Below are 21586 nucleotides of genomic sequence, written 5' to 3'. Positions count from 1 at the left end.
GTTTGTGTGTTTATGGTGAAGTTGACTCTTACCAACATTTACCAACAAAAATCTAATCTTTCCAACCTAAAAATGACACTGGGAAAAATAAACGGAGGGGGAGAAATGTGAATGGAAAAATATAGTATACATGTGTGAAATCCTCGTCCTATTGAAGTCAATGGGAAAATAAATCTTGTAAAAATGAGTTTAAATTGCAGGGAAAAAGGTTAATTAATGTAAAGAAGTGGTTCAAGAGGAGTGCAAAATATGAAACTCCAAGAATCTTGCCTCTTCTTTATAATGACCCTGAGATTTTTGTTATGTCAGCAAAAAAACTACTGTCCCTTTTTTAGCTTTTCTAAAGAAACCAGCCAACTATTCCGTTGGAAATCCAACATCACTATAGCATTACTGTTCATCACAGATAGGAAATATGAAGCATCATGTTTGCGAGATAGTTTATGATCTCTGAATTTTTCCATAGAGGGATCTCAGTTAGTTATTTGGTATAAGTTAAGGCATAAGAAAGTATTCATCACAAATATGATTTTTTCTGAGTGAGATAAAGTACAGTAATGTAGGATATGTAATTATAGTATAATGCTCAAGACAAATCTATACAATCCAAACACAGCATAATTAGCTAGCTTCTAGTATTACATGCATCTCAACAGTTACTAAATTGTATTACTACATCAAACAAGTCTGAATTATTCTGAAAATTGAATGTAGATACTACTGTGCTTCTGTATTTTGCGTTGAAGTGGTGCCACCAAAAACAACGCAGCAGTACATTCCCTTTAATTGTGAATTTAACTACAACTTGAATTTAACTACTTCCAAGAATAATGTCCTAGTGTACCAATAATGCATTTATTTGCATTAACACTCAATAGCGTTCCCATTTTTCAAACATCTCTTTAAGATATTCATGAATGTGCGACATTATGCACTTTACAGTTCCATCACGTGTTTCCCACATCCAGTCCAATTTCAAATTTATCTCTACCTCATCCTCACAGGTGATTCCTTTAAGTTCCTCTCATAGCCCTGAGGATCCCCACACTTTACTGATGTACTCTGAAGATAACCATCTTTTTACCCGAGTGCCTACGTGTTTGTCCCGTGTAAGCTTTTCAGCATCATGTGTGAGTTGAATAGCTTGATAGCTATAATGCTCCATTTCCCCCAGATCTGAATATGCTGCCTTAACAGCTGTCCTATCCCTACAGGCATATGGTTGAGGGTGGACAAATCACCTGGCTTCTTTTAAGTCCTTCCAGACTAGTCTCTTGGTCTTCAAGGACAGGTTCCAGTTTTTCACTGAAATTGGTAGTTGAGAGCCAGTCAGAGCAGTATTTCTTTTTGCACCAGATACACATATAAGGCATAAAGAGTATTTTGGTGCTGCTCCAATCACAACAAAAACTTGGTGGGCACTTCCTCATCCAAACAAATGAGGAAAATAAGAGAGAAGCTTCCATCTCCTCTCACCCTTTCAACCCTCAAAAAATTAGGTAAAATAGAAGAAGAGGGGAATTCAGCAGAGTCCTACTACTATACAGGTGAAGGCAAACAGCTGGAAGACACAGTGTGTGTCCCTCAGAGAAGGTGTTGATGAGAAACCATGAGAGAAGAAACCACATATGACTGCCATACATGGGCAGTAGTGGAAGAGCTGGCCCAGGTTTATAGCACAGTAAAGGGGGGAAAAGTTGGAATGAGGAAGCAGCCAAGCATGTAGGACAATTAAGGGGTAATAGTACATATAGAATGGCACAAGCTGGAGATCAGAGAAGGTAGTTTACTGGACTTTTACTCATTAACATCTGCACTGTTCAAATCCTCCGGAGAAACCTGTGGTCTACTGGGATAGTGACTCTCAACCCTTCCAGACTACTGTACCCCTTTTAGGAGTCTGATTTGTCTTCCGTACCCCCAAATTTCACCTCACTTGAAACCTACTTGTTTACAAAACACACATAAAATACAAAAGTATCACAGCACACTATTACTGAAAAATTGCTTACTTTCTATTTTTACCATATAATTATAAAATAAATCAATTGGAATATAAATCTTATACTTACATTTTAATGTATAGTATATAGACAAGTCATTGTCAGTATGAAATTTTAGTTTATACTGACTTCGCCAGTGCTTTTTATGGAGCCTGTTGTAAAACTAGGCAAATATCTAGAGGAGTTGATGTACCCCTTGGAAGACCTCTGGGTACACGTACCCCTGGTTGAGAACCACTGTACTGGGAAACAAATCCTCAAGGAGAAGGGATTTGGAGGGCCTGTGAAGTAGGCAGGTGTGACAGGTCTAAATCCCATGCATGCCCTCTGAGGATCTGTACAAAAGGGAGCCTTCCCATCTAGATCCACAGATATAAGATTCATTCTGCAAGGATTGCTGTGCCTGTGTACCACTCTTCTGGCCCACATCCTCACAGCCTGAATCTCCTCTCAGGAGTTCTGCTGCTTTTGCCTTTGCCTCAATTAGGAGCCACAGAGGAGACGTCTCCTCACACATCAACTTGGCTATTTATGGGTTGATGAGAGAAGAGACAGGGAGTCCAGCAGAGTCCCTGCTTTTTCTCCCCTTCCTGCCCTCAAAACTTTGTGGAGCCCCAGCTGAGTGTCTGCCGTGACAAGTAAAGGAGAGGACTGGTGCTGTACAAAAGGAATGACCCTTTTCCTGAAGAGTTTTTCTGTAGAAAGTGCTCTCTGGCCCCATGTATTTGAATGGTACTCATTAATTTTAAGTGTTATAATAGGACTTGGGCATAAGACTATCTGCTGTGTGGCCTCATCAACAAGAAAATATTTTTTGACATAAAAATTTAAATAAACCTCTAAAATAGCGATATTATTAAATGTTTTGCTGAGATTTTTTGTACTTTGCTGTTATCCAAACATTTGAATAAAAGCATAACATTTACTTGAATAAAACAACACAGGCTATTCAATCTATTTATATACAAAAAGTATAAACTGGTTAATATCTATTACATGACATTTCCTCTCAAAATATTGAGAATAATTTTTTTAAATGGCAACCAAATGAGTATGTGACAGTCTTTTTTTCTTTTTCTGTTTTACATTTGTTATTGTCACTGGGTCTTGACATTGAGCGAGCTATTACAGGAACAATATTTATATAATATATTTCACTTTTCATAGGATCATAGACTATCAGGGTTGGAAGGGACCTCAGGAGGTCATCTAGTCCAACGCCCTGCTCAAAGCAGGACCAATCCCCAACTAAATCATCCTTTCTCATATGTCAGTGGATCTGGCCTCTCAGATAGCTTTGTTGCTTTTCTCTGAATTCTCTCCAGGTTTTCAATGTCTTTTTCATACTGCGGTATCCAGAACTGAGTCTATTTCTAAGGCTCTGGTATTTCCCAGAGTAATTTAAGGCCAGGTTTTAATATCCTTACTCATACTGACTAGCACCTTATTCCATGAGTTTTCTCATTAATTTCAATGGGACCACTCACAGAGTAGGTTTGTATTCAAAATGAGTAAGGATATCAGAATCTGGCTGCTAGACAGGGACTATCATTTCCCTGCTATGTGGCATGATGCCATTACCTGCACAGCCCAAAATCATGCTGGCTTGTTTTTTGTTTTGGCTTGTTTTTTTGCTGCCACAATACACTGTGTGTTCATATCTAGTTTGCCTTCCAGTGTCACTCACAGCTCTTCCAACATTGCTGCTTTCCAAGTATCTTCCTCCATCGAATAGCTGTGTTTTGGAGTATTATTGTCCCAGATGTACTTCCCTATTTGGATTTGGATAATTTGGATGCTGCAAACACTTATGTATGTGAGAAATCAAGTGTGTAAAGCTACTCATGTGCATTAGTATTTGCTGAATCAGGCATTTGGATTGTAATAAGCGAAGGAATCAAATAATCCATGTAACATTGATGCCATCTGAAAATAGTGGGGGGGGGAGACAGAAGTAACTTAGGACTTGTCTACACAGTGGGGTAATGTATCCTTGGGGATGTGATTTTTGCAGAGTACTAACATGTTGTGCATTAATTGGTCTGTGTAGACATTGCTGATGCTCACTAAAGGTTCCCTAGTGCAGAGGTTCTCAACCTTTTTCTTTCTGAGGCCCCCCCCGCATGCTATAAAAACTCCCCTGCCCGTCGGTACTATAACAGCTGTTTTTCTGCATGTAAAAGCCAGGGCCGGTGCTCGGTGGTAGAAAGCAATCTCCATCCTTAGAGGTTTTTAAGGCCTGGTTTGACAAAGCCCTGGCTGGGATGATTTAGTTGGGGTTGGTCCTGCTTTGAGCAAGGGGTTGGACTAGATGACCTCCTGAGAGCTCTTCCAACACTAATCTTTTATGATTCTATGATTCAAAAATCCCAGGGCCCCACACCAAAGGGGGCTACACAAAACTCAGACTTTGGCTTCAGCCCCAGGTGGCAGGGCTTGGGGCTCCAGGCTTGAGCCCCACACAGCAGGGCTTCGGCTTTCTACCCTGGGCCCCAGCGAGTCTTAACACTGGCCCTTCTTGGCAGACCCCATGAAACCTGCTTGCATCCTGCCAGGGGGCCCCAGACTCCTGGTTGAGAACTGCTGCCCTCGTACACTTTAACATAGTAATGTTTCAAACAGTAGTATGTTAAAGCACACCAGCAGGGTCTGCACAGACCAATTAATGCTCAACACATTAATGCACTTTAAAAATCAGACCCTCATGATGCACATTACCCCATCATGTAGAGAAGCCCTTAGATTCCTTTTTAGGAGTCCACCATTTCTCTCTGAATACGTACTGAGGAAATTCAGTGCTATGCACTCCATGATGTGTGTAACTTTCAGCACAGTATGCCAGATGTATTCCCTGGTGGACCATTAGTCATTTGCAAGCATGTTTATTGCTGTTGTGACATTTAAGTATTGCATATAGTTAAGTGGGGCAAACTTCTGAATGAGAGAATCTCAGGGGAGTGATAGTTGCGGTTTAAAACTTTTAAACACCAAATAATTTTGAAATGACAAATACTGGTGGTCATGGAGCTGATTTGGACATTAAGTGCTTGTCCACAGACATTTGCATCAGTTTAACTAAATTGATTTAAAAATCACACCTGGAAGGAGGCTCTGTAGGGGAAACATTTATAACTCTCCCAAGCTGGGGGAAGGATTTTGTGTTTGAGGTGGTTGTGGGGAGTTGAAAGTAGGGGTAATAATGGCATCCTAAAGGATCCTTTCCATATCCTGAGAAAAGACATATAGTGTGCAGTAATTTCTCTTTAGGATAAAACGTTATGAAGATCTTAGATGAATTACTGACATTTATTCAATGAATGACGTGGTTGTGCACCATGAAGATGCTGAGGTTTGATTCTCCCTTACACCTGTGCCAGCTGCATTTGTCCAAATCTGAATGGTAATTTGCCCAGGTGTAAATGACAACAGGAGGGGCAAGTCAGTAGAGGAATAGGCCCATTAACTTTACATAATCATACTAGTCATAATCTACTAGTAATGAAAGCCTGATATAACACGTTAAGAAGTTAATGCTAAAAGAATGGCAGTGCTTTTAGGTTGCTTTTAAACTTAGCAGACTATCTAAACCAAAGAATGTTTTCCCCTTGGGTTTCTCTTTTTCAGGAATGAATGAATGGTGGTCATCTTTTTATGGATGTCATTCTTTCTTCTTTTATAAAAACCTTGTACTAGAAACCTTGTGGAAAAAAATCTCTTGTGTTGTAGCTTGTGAAAAATCTAATTCAGTATTTTTTTTAAGATGAATGACTTTTTCGTTGGTTTGTTACCACTATTATATTCATCTTAAAATCAAAGTAACTTATTAGAATCAAAATCTTTACTGCTACTGAAATTGTGTTGTGATTTCTTTGATGTGATCCCTGATTGCTGTGAGTGAGAAGACTTGGTTCAGTATTTTTGTTCTTAGATCCCCTCCTTTGTCTTGCAGCTACTTGTGGCAGATTCCACTAACAATTGCAGTAGGAAATACGAGCCACATCTCTTCAGAGGCAATTATATGGGTGTCTAACAAATCAGGTAAAAATAAACTTTCCTCACAGTGGAATCTTGTAAAGCATACATGTGTTTTCCTGAACTGTGTCTCAGAATTGATCGTAGGTAATTGTTTAGTTGCTGTGCACCCAATTTCAGCTGCTTGAAAATGAACTGCCAGAAAGATTTTTTTTTGGTGGGGGGGAGGAGAGGAAAGAACAAGGTAATTTTCACAAAAGTTAGATGGTGCAAAGAGAAGGTTTTAAACAGAAAGATGTTCCAAAGCAGCTATTTTATATCTGAGATCACATACTAAATTATTGTATAAATGCAATTCCCTATATAGAATGGTGAAAGCTAAATAAAATATCTTTGTAATAAAACACCTGCTGAGTGTAAAATCCGTAAAATAATAAATGCAAAATGTGCAGTAATGTAATATTAAGGTTAAGAATACTGTTTTTTTTTAATTTGATCAATCATCCACAACCAGTGCTAAGAAACATTTAGTGTCCCCCAAAATCTTTTTATTGATCTCCCAAACTGTTTCTAGCCCTGGTAGGTTGCTAGATATTGGAGCATTATTCTGATTACCATCTTGCTTTTACCCCCTGCTTCAATTCTGACATAATTATAGCAACCACTATCTTGAGAACAACTAGAGCTAGAAGCCAATGCCTTTTATCACCAAAAAGCAGCTAAGAATACCATCTTGCAAATGTTAGAAAGCATTCCTCTCTTTCCCTGACAGTGCATGCTGTGTATCTGCTACTGAATTTATGTCAGAATTGAAGTGGATGAAAAAAAAGTTGGGGAGTTGTATGATAAGATTAGAAGAAGTGGAAGAGAAGGAGCCATACATCCCCTACATGCCTGGGCAGTAGAGGAAGAATTGACCCAGTTGACAGTACAGAAAAGGTATAGCCTATGGGTTTCCTTCCAGAGTAAATAGAACTGGAAGGAAGAAATAGCCAAGCCTGTGTGTGCCTGTCTTTTCCTTTTTGTTCTTTTACAGGTCAGTAAGGGATAATAGTACCTTAGAGCTTAGCAACCAGCAGGGCTAGAAATGAATGGTGTATACCAGTATAGCAGTGGAAATATGAGAATCCCAACTTTCTAGTGGTATAAGGTATGTGTTTCTAGCCCTGATTGTTCATGATGTATCAGACCTTAATATTTTATTACTGCTCCCATGATCTAGGTTGTTGGGGTTTTTTTTTTTTTTTTTGGCACTGGTCTAGGACTGGGGTCTGGGACCAGTGTCATTTTCATTTTAGAATTTAGACACACTCCGGTCAGGAAATGCAGATGTTAATTTTTCCCACAGCAGCATTAAGTTGGCCACAGTGATAATACTTTAAGCCCCTTCACACTCTGTCTCATCCTTACCTTATCCTTATCTTATCTGTTCTTGTCCCTGAGGCCTTGATCCAGCTCCCACTGAAGTCAATGATGAGATTCCCATTGCCTGCAGTGGGAGCTGATCAGGCCTGTATAACTATCATTCTCACAGTCTCACTTTCACACACACGTCCTTCCCTCTGCCACTGATGGCAGCCTTGAAAACTCATTTATGAGTGTCTCCCATGATCAGCTGCACAGTTTCTGCCTTGCTGCCCTTTACTCACTGAATGCCCTCCCTCACCTAATCTGAAAAGCCACTAAACTCTTCTCCTTCAGACCTACTCAGAGAGGCCTATACAAAATCAACAAACTAATGATGGCTATAGTGAGCAGTCATCAAGAATGACTGTTAGCTATACTTTAAAAAAAACTTTCAAATGATGCCGAGCCATAAATTGGTGTGCATAGCTAATCAACGCAATGATGATCTACTGTCTTTATGCTTGTCGTTCCCCTACCCCTCACTCACTGGTTTCAAATTAGATTGTATGCTCATCAGGGCAGGGTTGGTATCATCTTGCATGTTTCTACAATGTCTAGCATAGTAGGGTCTTAGATGATACCTCAATAAAAATGATGACATCAACTTTGGATATGTTAAACATGTAAATGCTATACCCCTTGTATTTGCAGAATACAATGATTGATGTTAGGGGAATCCTAGGAGGTTTTCTGCAGCTGATACAGGGATAATGTGCTTGTTGCTCCAGGAAGTGTTCTGAGTCTGAAGGAGGCAGTTTCCAGGCTTGTTAACTTGTGGGGAATCCCAGAGGGTTTCCATAGTACAGAGGAGGAGTACTGCTGTAGTCCTGTCACTGGACGTTGTCTAGAAGCAATTCTGCAACTGGAGGAAGAAGCTCAAGAGGTCTAACAACTGGCTTGGGAGTCCGGCTGCACTTTTCTTTCAACTCAGAAGAGCAAGTCCAATAGTGGCCATTCTGAATTCAGTTATCAGTGGGACAGAGCTCAGTGTCAACTAGTCAGGGTGAGAGGAGGGTGAGTCAGTGACACACAGACCAACATAAATGAAAAAATAAAATCCCCTAGGACTTGGAAAGGAGATTATGGGGAAGACGAGGGGGCAATGGTGCATGGAGATGGTAGCAGATGTACCTTCTTGCTAGGGCAGGAGCCAGCTGGGCCAGCCTACCACCACTGTGAAAAAGCTCCCTTCCCACTGTCATGTAGCCAGGAGAGACTCTGAGACTAACACCCTGTGGTGTCACATCCACAAGAGGCACTCAAAGGTGCTGGAGGGTGCACGCAGGGCCCCATCCTGAAGCCAGCAGCCATGGACTTTCCATCACAACATTGGGCTGACAAAATTAAATATGAGACAGAGGGAGAGAGGGCCAGAGAAATTCATCAGGTGATCCATAAGCACAATGCTCTAAGACATTTAATACAGTCGTTTGTCTCTTGTGCCAGTAATTCCACAGCTGGCAGGTTGGTCTGTCTCCCTCTCTCTGAGGCTCCCCAGTGCAATAATTAAAGCAAATTATAGTCAGTCCACAAGAAAGGTACTGGGACTGATGCCTGACTGTGTGGTGGTGTTAGGAATCCATTCTGTGCACTCCAAGGTGGACTCTGATGGATATTCCTCAACTTGCAACATTTCAGAAACATTTTCTGAAATGGAAGCATTTTCTGAAATACTTCCAGTTCCATGCGAAGGGCCAGATAGACAGGGAGAGCTGCAGGGTCTCAATGCATGGATGAGATGATGCTATAAGAAGGGATGTTACCAGCTTATTAGGAACTGGGGAACCTTTTGGGAAAGGAGGACCCTAATACAGGAAGGATGGGCTCCTGTTAAACCAAAATAGAACCAGATCACTGGAACCAGATTTCAGTTCTGGTCACCCCATCTTAAAGAGGAATTTTTAAACTAAGGGCTTGGGGGAAAGCTGACAGCTGTGGAGGAGCACCCGGTTCTGACAGAGACATCCCCTTGGAGAAGATCTATTAATGGGGATTCTCTATATCTTAGTAAAGAGGAGAGGATAGATGTCGATAAAGCACAGGTGGGAACTGATGAGAAAAAGTCAAATGAAAGTGAATCCCATTCAATTACATCACATAAAGGCAGATAAATAAAAAGTGACAAATTTTATAAGTGTTTGTATACAAATGCTAGATGTCTAAATAACAAGATGGGTGAACTTGAGTGCCTAGTATTAAATGAGGATATTGAAATAGTAGGCACCACAGAAACTTAATATAATAAAATTTAACATCCTGGGGGCAGGGGAGGGAATATCAAAGAAGTCCACCACAGTTGTATTTAATTTCAGAAAGGGAAACTACACAAAAATGAAGAAGCTAGTTCAATGGAAATTAAAAGGAACAGTCACAAGAGTGAAATGCCTGCAAGCTGCATGGAAACTTTTTTAAAATACCACAATAGTGGCTCAAATCAAATGTATATCCCCAAATAAAAAGGATAGTAAAAGGACCAAAAACAGTCCACCATGTCTAAACACAACACTAAAGAAGGCAAAAGGCCAGCCCAGCCTTTAAAAATTGGAAGTCAAATCTTACTGAAAAAAATAGAAAGGAGCATAAACTCTGGCAAGACAAGTGTAAGAGTAAAACAGGCCGAAAAAGAATGTGAAGAGCAACTAGCCAAAGACTCAAAACTAGCCAAACTAATAGGATTTTTTTTAAAGTACATCAGAAGCAGGAAGCCTGCCAAACAATCGGTGGGCCACTGGACAATCGAGATGCTAAAAGAGCACTTAAGACTACGCCATTGTGGAGAAGCTAAATGAATTACTTGCATCGGTCTTCACTACACAAGATGTGAGAGAAATTCCCACACCTGAGCCATTAGTTTTTAGGTGAAAAACAGAGAAAATGTCACAGATTAAAGTATCAGTAGAGGAGGTTTTGGAACAAATTGATAAATTAAACAGTAGTAAGTTACCAGGATCAGATGCTATTCACCAAGAGTTCTGAATTAACTCAAATATGAAATTGCAGAATTACTAACTGTGGTATGTAACCTATCACATAAATCAGCTTCTGTGCCAGATGACTGGAGGATAGCAAATGTGATGCTAATTTTTAAAAAAGGCTCCAGAGGCGATCATGGCAATTACAGGCTGGTAAGCCTAACCTCAGTACCAGACAAATTGGTTGAAACTATAGTAAAGAACAGAATGATCAGACACATAGATTAACATGATTTTTTGGGGAGGAGTCAACACAGCTTTTGTAAAAAGAAAGCATGCCTCACCAATCTACTAGAATTCTTTTGCGGGGGTCAACAAACATGGACAAGAGTGATCCAGTGGATATAGTATACTTGGACTTTCAGAAAGCCTTTGACAAGGTCCCCCACCAAATGCTCTTCAGCAAGGTAAGCAGTCATTAAGGGAAGATCCTATCATGGATCAGTAACTGATAAAAGACAGGAAACAAAGGGTAGGAATAAATGGTCAGTTTTGAGAATGGAGAGTGGTAAATATCTGTGTCTGCCAGGGATCTGTACTGGGACCAGTGCTGTTTAACATATTCATAAATTATCTTAAAAAAGGGGTAAACAGTGAGTTGGCAAAATTTGCAGACGATATAAAATTACTTAGGTTAGTTAAGTACAAAGCAAACTGTTAAGAATTACATAGGGATCTCACAAAATTAGGTGACTGGACAACAAAATGGCAGATGAAATTCAATGTTGATAAATGCAAAGTAATGCATATTGGCAAACATAATCCCAGTGATGCATACAAAATGATGGTGTTTAAATTAGCTGCTACCACTCAAGAAAGAGATCTTGGAGTCATTGTGAATAGTTCTCTGAAAACATCCACTTAATATGCAGGAACAGTCAAAAAATCTAATGGAATGCTAGGAACTATTAGGAAAGGTTTGGATGATAAAACAGAAAATATCATAATGCCACTATGAAAAGCCCTGTTACGCCCACACCTTGAATACTGCCTGCAGTTCTGGTCTCCCCATCTCAAAAGAAGATATATTAAAAATGGAAATGGTACAGACAAGGGCAACAAAAATGATTAAGTGTGTGGAACAGCTTCCATATGAGAAGAGATTAAAAAGACTGGGACTGTTCAGTTATTGATAATTGTTGCTGAGACAAATGCATTGTGGGAACACTTTCCCCCTTAGTGTTCCCACCAAAACTGTGTCCACCAATATGGAGGCAGTGATCTTTCCCCACATGGGAGCCATGACTAACAACCACATTCTTTTTAGAGGGGAAATAATGGAGCAAGATTTTCGAGGGAGCTGTAGCTGCTGGTGGTTGGGCAATAGCCTGCTGGGGTCAGCCTCTAAAGCGGAATCAACCTCAGGCGATTCAGGAGGAGATACAAAACTAACTGAAGCTGTGCTAAATTCCAGCTCTTCTTAATCATTACCACTTCCTGCCCCCTGTGTTTTTGATTATGCTCTGGGGCAATATTCCTCTCTGGAGGAGCTGTCTGCCTCAGGCTGCTGATTCCCCGTGGCAATGTGGTTCCCTCCCTTTACTTCCCTGGGTTCATGATGCTGAGCCTTCCACAACAGTTTCACCATTGAGCAAACCATGTCTCAAGAGCTGGTCTTTCTTTTCCCACCCTAAACTGCTGCACAGAAGAGTGCTGCTTCTATGCAACCTTGTGCCAGGGTCTGCTCATAGGCAGTGTGAGAGTCTCCCGTTTGGGGAAGCTTACATGTGAGCACCGGAAGCTCCCTAGAAAGTGGGGGGCACTGGCGCTTGGACCGTGGCCTCACCCCCAAGACCCTGCCCCCACTCCACCTCTTCCCCAGAGGCCTGCCCAGCTGCACGTTCCTCTCTGCTGCGGAGAGGAGCGAGTGGCAGGCAGGAGGCATCTCGGGGGAAGAGGCCGAGCAGGGCAGAGCCTTGAGGTGGAGCACGGGTGGGGCCACAGTCCAGGCACCAGTGATGCCCCAAGCTTCTAGATAACTTCACTTCCAGCATTTCAAAGTTGGCGCCCTTCCCCAAGGGAGATGACCTGCGCCGCATTCGTGGCATTAGCCTTCTTGCATGGCCAGCCTATTTTGGGGAGGCTTAGCGTCCCCAAGCCTCTTATATATGCCGCCCATGGGTCTGCTGGTGCCACTAACAGAGCTCTCAGACGGAGAGCTGTGTGAGGGATGATGCAGTATTGCCTGTAGTGGAACAGCATCGACAGCTGCTGAGTCTGACCTGAATGTTTCCACTCTCTTTTCATCTGTCCGAACAGGGAGAGAAAGGCAGGATTCGTGAGGCAAAATGTCCTGCTTCACTGCAGTGCCCAGCAATTATGGGGGTCAGGGAGTCACAGAGCCTGGAAATCCCTGCTTCCTTTCACCAAAGATGCACATTCAGTCACAATCACAGCCCTCCCTCTATCCCAACAACTGAGCCAGGACATGAACAGAGCTGCTGCTGCTCTCACTGTAGGACGCCACATGTGGGTAAAACGAATCAGTCCCACCCCCGGCAATGTTAGTCATCCGATGAAAATACATGGGGTGGAAACAACTTTTTTCCACACTGAATTGAAACAGAATGGCAAATCCAATCAAAATAATAGTTGAATCATATTTAAATAAAATATTTCATTTTCATTTGACTTGTTTTGGTTTGAAATTTTCCCACCAAAAAATTTAGAAAAATGTTGTTGAAACTGATATGCTCCTGCAAAGTATCTTCATTTTGCCAAAACAGCATTTTTTTTAATTGAAAAAGGTCTCTGAAACTTGTCAACCAGCCCTCACTGGTATAAATGTGCCTTATACTGGTATTACTATTCCTGTGGGGAAAGGGAATAAGCAATACCAGCATAAGAGAGCTTTATTCCATGTTAATTTAACAATTTATGTAGAAAAATGACACTTCTAACCAAAATAGTTAAATCATTATAAAAGCGGCTTGTGACAAGGCCCATATGTTTGTCAGCATCAAGGCACTTCCTTCCAGATGGATGCTCGATGCATGGATTTGATCTTGCAAGATGCTGAGTTCCCCCTTCAGGGTGCCCAAAATCCATAACTACTGATCTCAAAGGAAGTTGAGGCCATTCAGAACCTTGAGAGTAGGAGGTCAGAACTTCAAGTGATTAGGCCTGATTCTCATTTAGCCCTTGTCTTCACTAAGGAAAAAGGTTCATTCTTGTCTTAGCTAACATAGCAACTAACACAAGATAACATCCTATGAAGACAAGGGGACCTGTGGTTTTAACAAGAGTTAGTAGGTAAAGGTTAACCCTGTGCTCTCCCACAGTCTTTAACTTAATATGTTAACTCGTGTAAAAACAACAAACTGCCTTGTCTCCCCTAGACCTATCACTAATGCCTCTTTAAGGTCTCTTTCCACTGCAAGAGTGGAAAGGGAGTTAATTATTTACAGTGAGTGCAAATGTAATTAACCCCAACTTTAAGACCTCTTCACTCTGCCTGAATTAACCAATTAACAATATTTGTAAAGGAAAAAAAGTAGGATGCATTTTTTTATTTCCCTAAAACTCAAAAATAACTGTATAGTTTAGTCTGAACTTAAAAAATCAATCTTTGCAATCAGTAATGAGAGATTTCTGCCCAGAAGGAATATCTTTTGAGAAATTTATGAATGATTGAATATAGTGTTTAGAAGGGGATGCCACCTTCTCCTGAACTGTAGTGTTTCTACTGTGATAGTTTAATAAATATGTTTTTGATAAGTGGGGAAATTGCCTGTGTATAGTGGTTTTCAGTTGCACATAACCACCAGAAAATCACTGGGGGGAAAAGAGAACTTTGTGTATAGAAATTTATGAGAATACACACAGGCTCCAACATCAAATTCCAGTAAATTATATAGAATTATGTGAAGTACATGCATCAGACAACCCTTTACCATAACCACCTGCTTGTTTGAGCTGGGATGGCATAGAAAGATTCCTGCCCCCTTTTGCTTGAAAAGGTCAAATATCAATGGCCTTATGGAAAAAAAAAGAGGTTATGATTGTAGTTAAAACTGACTGAAAGCAGGGATAACATTTTCAGTTTTTGAAAAGATACTGCTGTTCTGTATCAGCGCGATCTCTGTATGACACATCCTACAGCTAATATTTATGGAAGAGAGTATTTTGAAGTTGTCAGCTTGGACTGGCAGGTATCATGCTATATCATGTCATGTGGCATAAATAGCTTACATAGTCAACCTCTCTGGCCACTCAGTAAAAGATTTAAGGGTGGCAATTTTGCAACAGAAAAGCTTGAGAAACAGACTCCAGTGAGAAACTGCTGAGCTTGAATGAATATGCAAACTAGATATCATTAACTTGGGTTTGAATAGAGACTGGGAGTGACTGGGTCATTACACATATTGAATCTTTTTCGTTAAGTTAAGTATCCTCACACCTTCTTGTCAACTGTCTAAATGGGCCATTTTGATTATCACTACAAAAGTTTTTTTCTCCTGCTGATAATAACTCATCTTAACTAATTAGCCTCTCACAGTTTGTATGAGGAAAAGGAGTACCTGTGGCACCTTAGAGACTAACAAATTTATTTGAGCATAAGCTTTTGTGAGCTAAAGCTCACTTCATCAAATGCAACTCACGGATGCTGTAGCTCACAAAAGCTTATGCTCAAATAAATTTGTTAGTCTCTAAGGTGCCACAAGTACTCCTTTTCTTTTTGTGGCTACAGACTAACATGGCTGCTACTCTGAAACCTGTCATTATGCAAGGCATAGTTTGTAGGGTAACTTGCAACTTATCTGTATGTGTGTGTGTGTGTATATATCTATATCTATATATCTATATATCTTACTATATGTTCCATTCTGTGCATCCAATGAAGTGGGCTGTAGCCCACAAAAGTTTATACTCTAATAAATTTGTTAGTCTCTAAGGTGCCATAAGTACTCCTGTTCTTTTTACTTTTATCAGAAGGGTGTGTATGTATTTGTTCCCTTTATTTTATCCCACACCTTATCTAGATAGTCTGCACTTCGTTATTGCAGGTTATTGGACAACATTGGTTCATAACTAATTTTAGATCTTTGCCAATTTTGAAGGGTTTTTAGACTTAATTTAATGGTATGGATTAACCATTTATGAGTCGTTATTTTCAAATACTGCAGCAATTAAAGCACAATTACTAATAGAAAAGTCATACACAGAAACAAGTATAACCAGTAAAAATATCCATAATGAATTTTCACTTACTAAAAAACGTGATGAGCTTAATCCTGGCTTCTGTCACCTGTGAAGTACAAAACAAAGCTATAACTCGCAATGGATGGGCCCATTGCAGACAAACAGCCCTTCCACCACTATTCTACCCCATCAGTTGACATGTGGGAGAGTACACAGCCATCTGTAACACTGAATCATACCCATAACCTCTCCTCCTTGCAGTAATGCTGGTAGCTTCTCTGCAGGGAGAGGAGCATAATTTTCAGATCCTATTTTCAGCGTGGAGATCTTATTTCAATCAATTTCCTGTTGTGCCAGGAATCTTCGTGTGTCTTGACTCTGGATACAGAGTCCCTCTGCATCCTCTTCTATGCCAGCCATGGTTATATTAACAAGGATAGGTACGGCAAATGACGAGTTGAAACATAAAAGAGTAAGGAGTTAATGTGTCCTTTACTCCTGTCCAAAGCTGTCTCATTTGTCCCTCCCTATATTACTGTATAATTAAAAAGGAATTAGTCTGCTTACACATAAAGTTGAATCAGTTTAGCTAAAAGTGTGATTTTTTAAAACCAGTCTAGTTAAATGGGTGAAACTTTGGGTGTTGAAACTCTTAAATCAATTTAAACCTGGCTTATAGTGGTTTGGTTGCCCTCATAAATTTGCAGAGCAAGCCAAACTGATGTAAACAGTCTTAAACCAATATACTTGTGCCCTCATAGGAGTTTTCACAATTTTATATAAACCTCTTTAATTAAACTTGTTTGTTTAAACTGGTGCAAGTCTAGGTAAGCCTCAGCAGAAAAATAACAAGTAGTGAATTGGATAAGTCTTTTGCAACTTCCAAAAAAGTGTTTTTAAAAATATTAATATTAGAAAAACCTTATCAGTGACAGAATTGTGTTGTAGTAATTTATGGAGGCTTTGGTCCTGCCAACATTTAACTGAACTCATGTGCATAACAGAACTGCAAGCATACATAAAGTTGCATATGTGCTCTGTGTTTGTAGAATCAGGGTTTTTGTGGTCTGTATTGCTGCACCTTAAAGTTTTGATTATTGTCATCTATCTTATCATGTGCTACTGGTGTTACAGTTAAAATGGAGGTGTCACGTGTACCCTACACCCATAGTTTTAATTCTTTTTACAAAGAATACCATAAGTGAAAACCAGGTTGTCTAGTATGTCAACGTATCTAGTATTAGATGGCATATGTGAATTATCAAACCATATTTATTTGCATTTCACTTCATAATTTCACTAGTTTTACATAGTTCAGGCACACTAATCAGTTTCCCATTGGAACTACGTCCAAGAGAAATCTGCATGTAGTTTTCTTTTTAAAAAAGATGACAAGGAAAACAAATATTAGGCTGTAGCTTTGATCAAGTGCATACAGGCTAAATTACCTTAACTTTGTGTGGCAATAATTTAAAAAAAACAAACACCTTTTGATTTTCTAGCAAATCCTAGTTTAAAGTAAAAACTAGTAGAATCAAAATAATTTACTAAATTAAGCCATTCTTTATGAGACACTTGGGGCTTGATCCTGCATTCCTTGCAATTTCACTGAAGTTAAAGAAATGTGGCATGTGTTTGTCCTGCAGATGTTTAGTGCATGCTTCAAGCACATGAGTAGTCACCTTGAAAACAATGTTAAGTACTTACAGAAGTGTTCATGGGATTAGGCCTAAATTGTTGCTGAATGTCTAAAAAGGAATGAAAATAAAAACACATACAGTGTAAGATTAACTGGTTAAAATGAAAAGATATTTTCAGTGACTAGTGGCTACAAACCAAGCTGCTGGAAACACTTTCAATTAGAAACCTGAGACTAAAGGACCTGCTCCTGCTCCCATTGATTATGCACAAAACTATTTAGGGTTTACCTATAAAGCAAGGGCTTGATTCTGATCTCACTTTCACTGGTGTAAACCAGAAATAACTCCCTTTAAATCAACAGAGTTACACTGGTGTAAAACTTAGGTAGGGAGATCGGAATCAGGCTCCAAGTCTTGAAGTAGCAATTGATTTCCCAGGCATTTAATTAAGGATACTTTGGAAAAAATGCCTCGCCAGGGCCCCGATTTTGTAACTGGATCCTCATGGGTTCTGGTTGAGTTGGAAGATCAGGGTCCATACTGAGTTGCCCCTTTAGATTAGTGGAACACATGTTGAAAATTATAATTAACCCACAAAATTAACTGTGTCATTAGTGTTCATCTATTCTTTAAAATATTTTACTCGTGATTTATAAAGATTATGTAAATTGAAATAATTATTTTACTCCTAGAAGTATTCCTTTTAAGAAAAAATAAGTAAAATATGTTCTTTTACAATGTTAAATCCTTTTCAAATTTAAAAAAATAACCTTTTCCTTACATTGTTCTTTGTTTCCAGAACATCACAGAATTGCTGCTTTAGACGAGACAAGCTGGTTGCTGGGGAACATCAATCAAACTGGCTATTTTCGGGTTAACTATGACGTCAGGAATTGGAGGTTGTTAATTGACCAACTAATGAGGAACCATGAGGTAAGCTCCTAGTTTCATGTCGAGGATCTGCTTTAATGTGTGAGCCGTACGAGCTGTGGCACTGCTTTTATCATCCTGAATGGTTCCGTTTTTCTGGTTTTCCCCTCACAGGTTATCTCTGTCAGTAATCGAGCAGGTTTGATCGATGATGCATTCAATCTAGCCAGGTATATTTTCCTGTAGACAATCTAACCTAATATACAGTCCTGTAACAATTCCTGCATTTCGGTTCCCAGAGGATGTGTGTGTTTTGACGTTAAAATTTTTAACACACTTCAATTGCTGCCACCTTTCTTTTCTTTTCTTTTCTTTTCTTTTCTTTTCTTTTCTTTTTCCCCACCTCCGGTATGGAGCGTAAGCATTGTCTGTAGCACTCTCCTCACTCTTGATCAATAATTGCCATAGGGTATTTCCAAGTCTTCAGAGTCCAAGTTCAGTATAACACTTTGGAGATTAATAATCTCTTCCCTATTTCACTAATGAACTAGGTTTGATATTGTTGCGGTTTTTATTAAATAACCCTAGAAGTGTATTTAATTTGTAATGGAAAACACCTTCAAGCTTCAGGATTTTTTTCCTCTGATATATTACTGTTATATTTTCCAATATGTTTTTTGGCAATCCATCATAGAAGGATTTTTCTGTGTGATGATGATTATACCACATGGAAGGTTTGTGGTTCTGTTTAAAAGTTCCAAACTTTATATAGTATTTTAGTGCTTTATTATTGTTTCCATAGTTACATAATTAGATTAAATAATACAATGCTGATTAAATAATGATTTGTTTACAACATAAGGCAATGGAATCTCGTCTGTTTTAAATTCAGGACTACATCTGTAGTCAAAGAGTAAAGAGAAGTGTAAGAACTGGAGCTGGTCAGACTTTAAGATACTTGATATTCTTGGGAACACTCCTGCTCTCAGCCAAACATCCTTAGGTCAAAGGTTGTGTAAAAACTATAGTTAAGACTATTGGCTGTTCTGTTTGCTGACATATTTATGGCCAGATTTTGGCTTTAAACTGCTGGTTGCAATAGACAGCAGCACAGAAGTGCTTTGAATCAGGTGAGACTCCCAGAGATGTATTACTAGCCTCAGACATGACGTCACTGAGTAGTGCAGGCCAGGTTTGCCCCAGCTGTACCTTTTGAAAGAATGAAAGATGGCAGTGTGCCCTCCCCTACATAGTCCTCTCCACTGGCTTTTGGGACGTTGGTGGCACTGCCAGTGCTAGTCTGGACAAGGAGTGGAACTAGAATTATTCCTTGCAGAGATGTTTTGGGTTGCAGGGAGAGGTAATCCTTGCACCCTGTGATTATAGCAGATTGAAACAACCAGCTACTGCACCAGCTAAATAGGAAAAGAAGTTGTGGAGAAAAACTGCTTCCCCAAGCCCAGGAGAGGAGTGGGAGCGCTCTCCCTTTCCTTTTAGCCCCTTTAACCTTTTCATGCACCTTCCCACGTGAATGTGTGCAAAGCTAATTACAGTTCATCACTTTGAGTGAAATCCAAGCCCCATTGACTTCAGTGGGGCCAGCGTTCCATCCTTAGTGTTCTACATTGCCACTAGAATGTTGGACAGTGCTCTGAGCAACCTTGACTATTAAAAGTACGAGTGCATATGTAGTAAAACAACATTCTGTCCTAATTTAACTGTAGTGTGGCACTTCAAGGCTTCTTTTCATTGCTAATAAAGTTTGAGTTGCTTGCAGCCATACAATATTAGTGTGTGATCTCTTCAGTTTCCACAAACTAAACAACATCAGATCTGGCCAGCACCTCAGTGAAAATCCATGCACTTTAAGAAGTTATATTGGTAATTCAGTAGGTGGCCATCTTCCCTCTGAATCAATACTGAGCTAACATCCTGAGCACTGTGTTGTTAAAAGTGCCCACTTTTAGATGAGATATAAAGCCAAAGTCCTGACTGCCTAGAGTCATTAAAAGTCCTGTAGTGCTTTTTACAGACTAAGGTCTTTAACCCAGATGTCCAGGCCAAGTTCATATTTGGGTTATTACGTCTTGTGTACCTAAATATTCCCCCGGGTTCAGATGAATAAGGTATGCCTTGCTTGCCTTCTCACATTGTTCTGTAGTATTGCTGAGTATTACTACATTACCCTAAGGAGGTGACAGAACTTCAGTGATTTTTAAAGCACTTTGGGATCTTTCCCATGGAATGCACAGTAAAAATGTAAGTTAGTATTGTTAGGGATGAGCTACAGAGGTATTCTGCTGTAGTTAGCACTTTTGCATAGCAGAAGAGTATATACATATGTATTATTTGCCTAGAGTGAAATGTTCCTGTGATGGAGATCCAGTGGTAGATCTCTATTTTGTTTTTCTTCTTCTTCTGTTTCTACAGGGTAGAGCGGATATATTACTATGAATAGGTTGCCTTGCAAGAGAATCTGGGTGTGGCAGATTGGGTTATGGGAAAGGTTTACATATTTACATACAGCAGTTTTACAGCCAGCGTTCAAAGAATAATAAGCTAAACTACTGGGGATAGATAAACTTGCCATATTTCTTCAGATAAGTGTAGAACATGCTCCTTATTCTCTGCCTTTCAGTTTATGTACAGAATATCATTCTTCCTGAGACAAACAATGAAGCACCCTTATCATAGAATCATAGAAGATTAAGGTTGGAAGAGACCTTAGGAGGTCATCTAGTTCAACGTCCTGCTCAAAGCAGGACCAACCCCAACTAAATCATCCCAGCCAGGGCTTTGTCCAGCCGGGCCTTAAAAACCTCCAAGAATGGAGATTTCACCACCTCCCTAGGTAACCCATTCCAGTGCTTCACCACCCTCCTAGTGAAATAGTTTTTCCTAATATCCAACTTAGACCTCCCCCATTGCAACTTGCAACCATTGCTCCTTGTTCAGTCATCTGCCACCACTGAGAACAGCCTAGATCCATCCTCTTTAGAACCCCCCTTCAGGTAGTTGGTATCTAATCCCCCCTCACTCTTCCCTCCTGCAGACTAAATAAGCCCAGTTCCCTCAGCCTCTCCTCATAAGTCATGTGCCCCAGACCCCTTATAATTTTCGTTGCCCTCCGCTGGACTCTCCAATTTGTCCACATCCTTTCTGTAGCGGGGCCCCCAAAACTGGACGCAATACTCCAGATGTGGCCTCAGCAGTGCCAAATAGAGGGGAATAATCACTTCCCTCGATCTGCTGGCAGTACTCCAATTAATTCAGCCCAATATGCCATTAGCCTTCTTGGCGGCAAAGGCACACTATTGACTCATATCCAGCTTCTCGTCCACTGTAATCCCCAGGTCTTTTTCTGCAGAACTGCTGCTTAGCCAGTCAGTCTCCAGCCTATAGCAGTGCATGGGATTCTTCCGTCATAAGTGCAGGACTCTGCACTTGTCCTATGTCTGTGTTTAATTTAGTCACATTACTTCACTATATATATTGCTCGTTTTTTACTTTTTGCCTGTTTGATCCCAGTCCGGTGGCACAGCAGGGCTAAGGCAGGCTCCCTGCCTGCCCTGGCTCTGTG

The 21586-nt window shown here is 40.1% G+C and overlaps 1 protein-coding gene across 1 annotated transcript in view; it reads left to right on the top strand.

Annotated features, from left to right (window-relative positions):
- The window catches only part of TRHDE (thyrotropin releasing hormone degrading enzyme), a 319124-nt gene that overhangs the window by 231040 nt on the left and 66498 nt on the right, over positions 1 to 21586 (top strand). The window contains exons 10-12 of the mRNA XM_048835753.2: positions 5953 to 6041; positions 17936 to 18069; positions 18181 to 18236. Of these exons, the coding sequence (XP_048691710.1) occupies positions 5953 to 6041; positions 17936 to 18069; positions 18181 to 18236 (279 nt within the window). The remainder of the gene's footprint in view (positions 1 to 5952; positions 6042 to 17935; positions 18070 to 18180; positions 18237 to 21586) is intronic.

This window comes from Caretta caretta, chromosome 1, assembly GCF_965140235.1.
Source record: "Caretta caretta isolate rCarCar2 chromosome 1, rCarCar1.hap1, whole genome shotgun sequence".
Taxonomy (NCBI): Eukaryota; Metazoa; Chordata; order Testudines; family Cheloniidae; genus Caretta; species Caretta caretta.
Note: the sequence above shows the minus strand (reverse complement) of the source record. Positions and strands in the feature narration are given on the sequence as shown.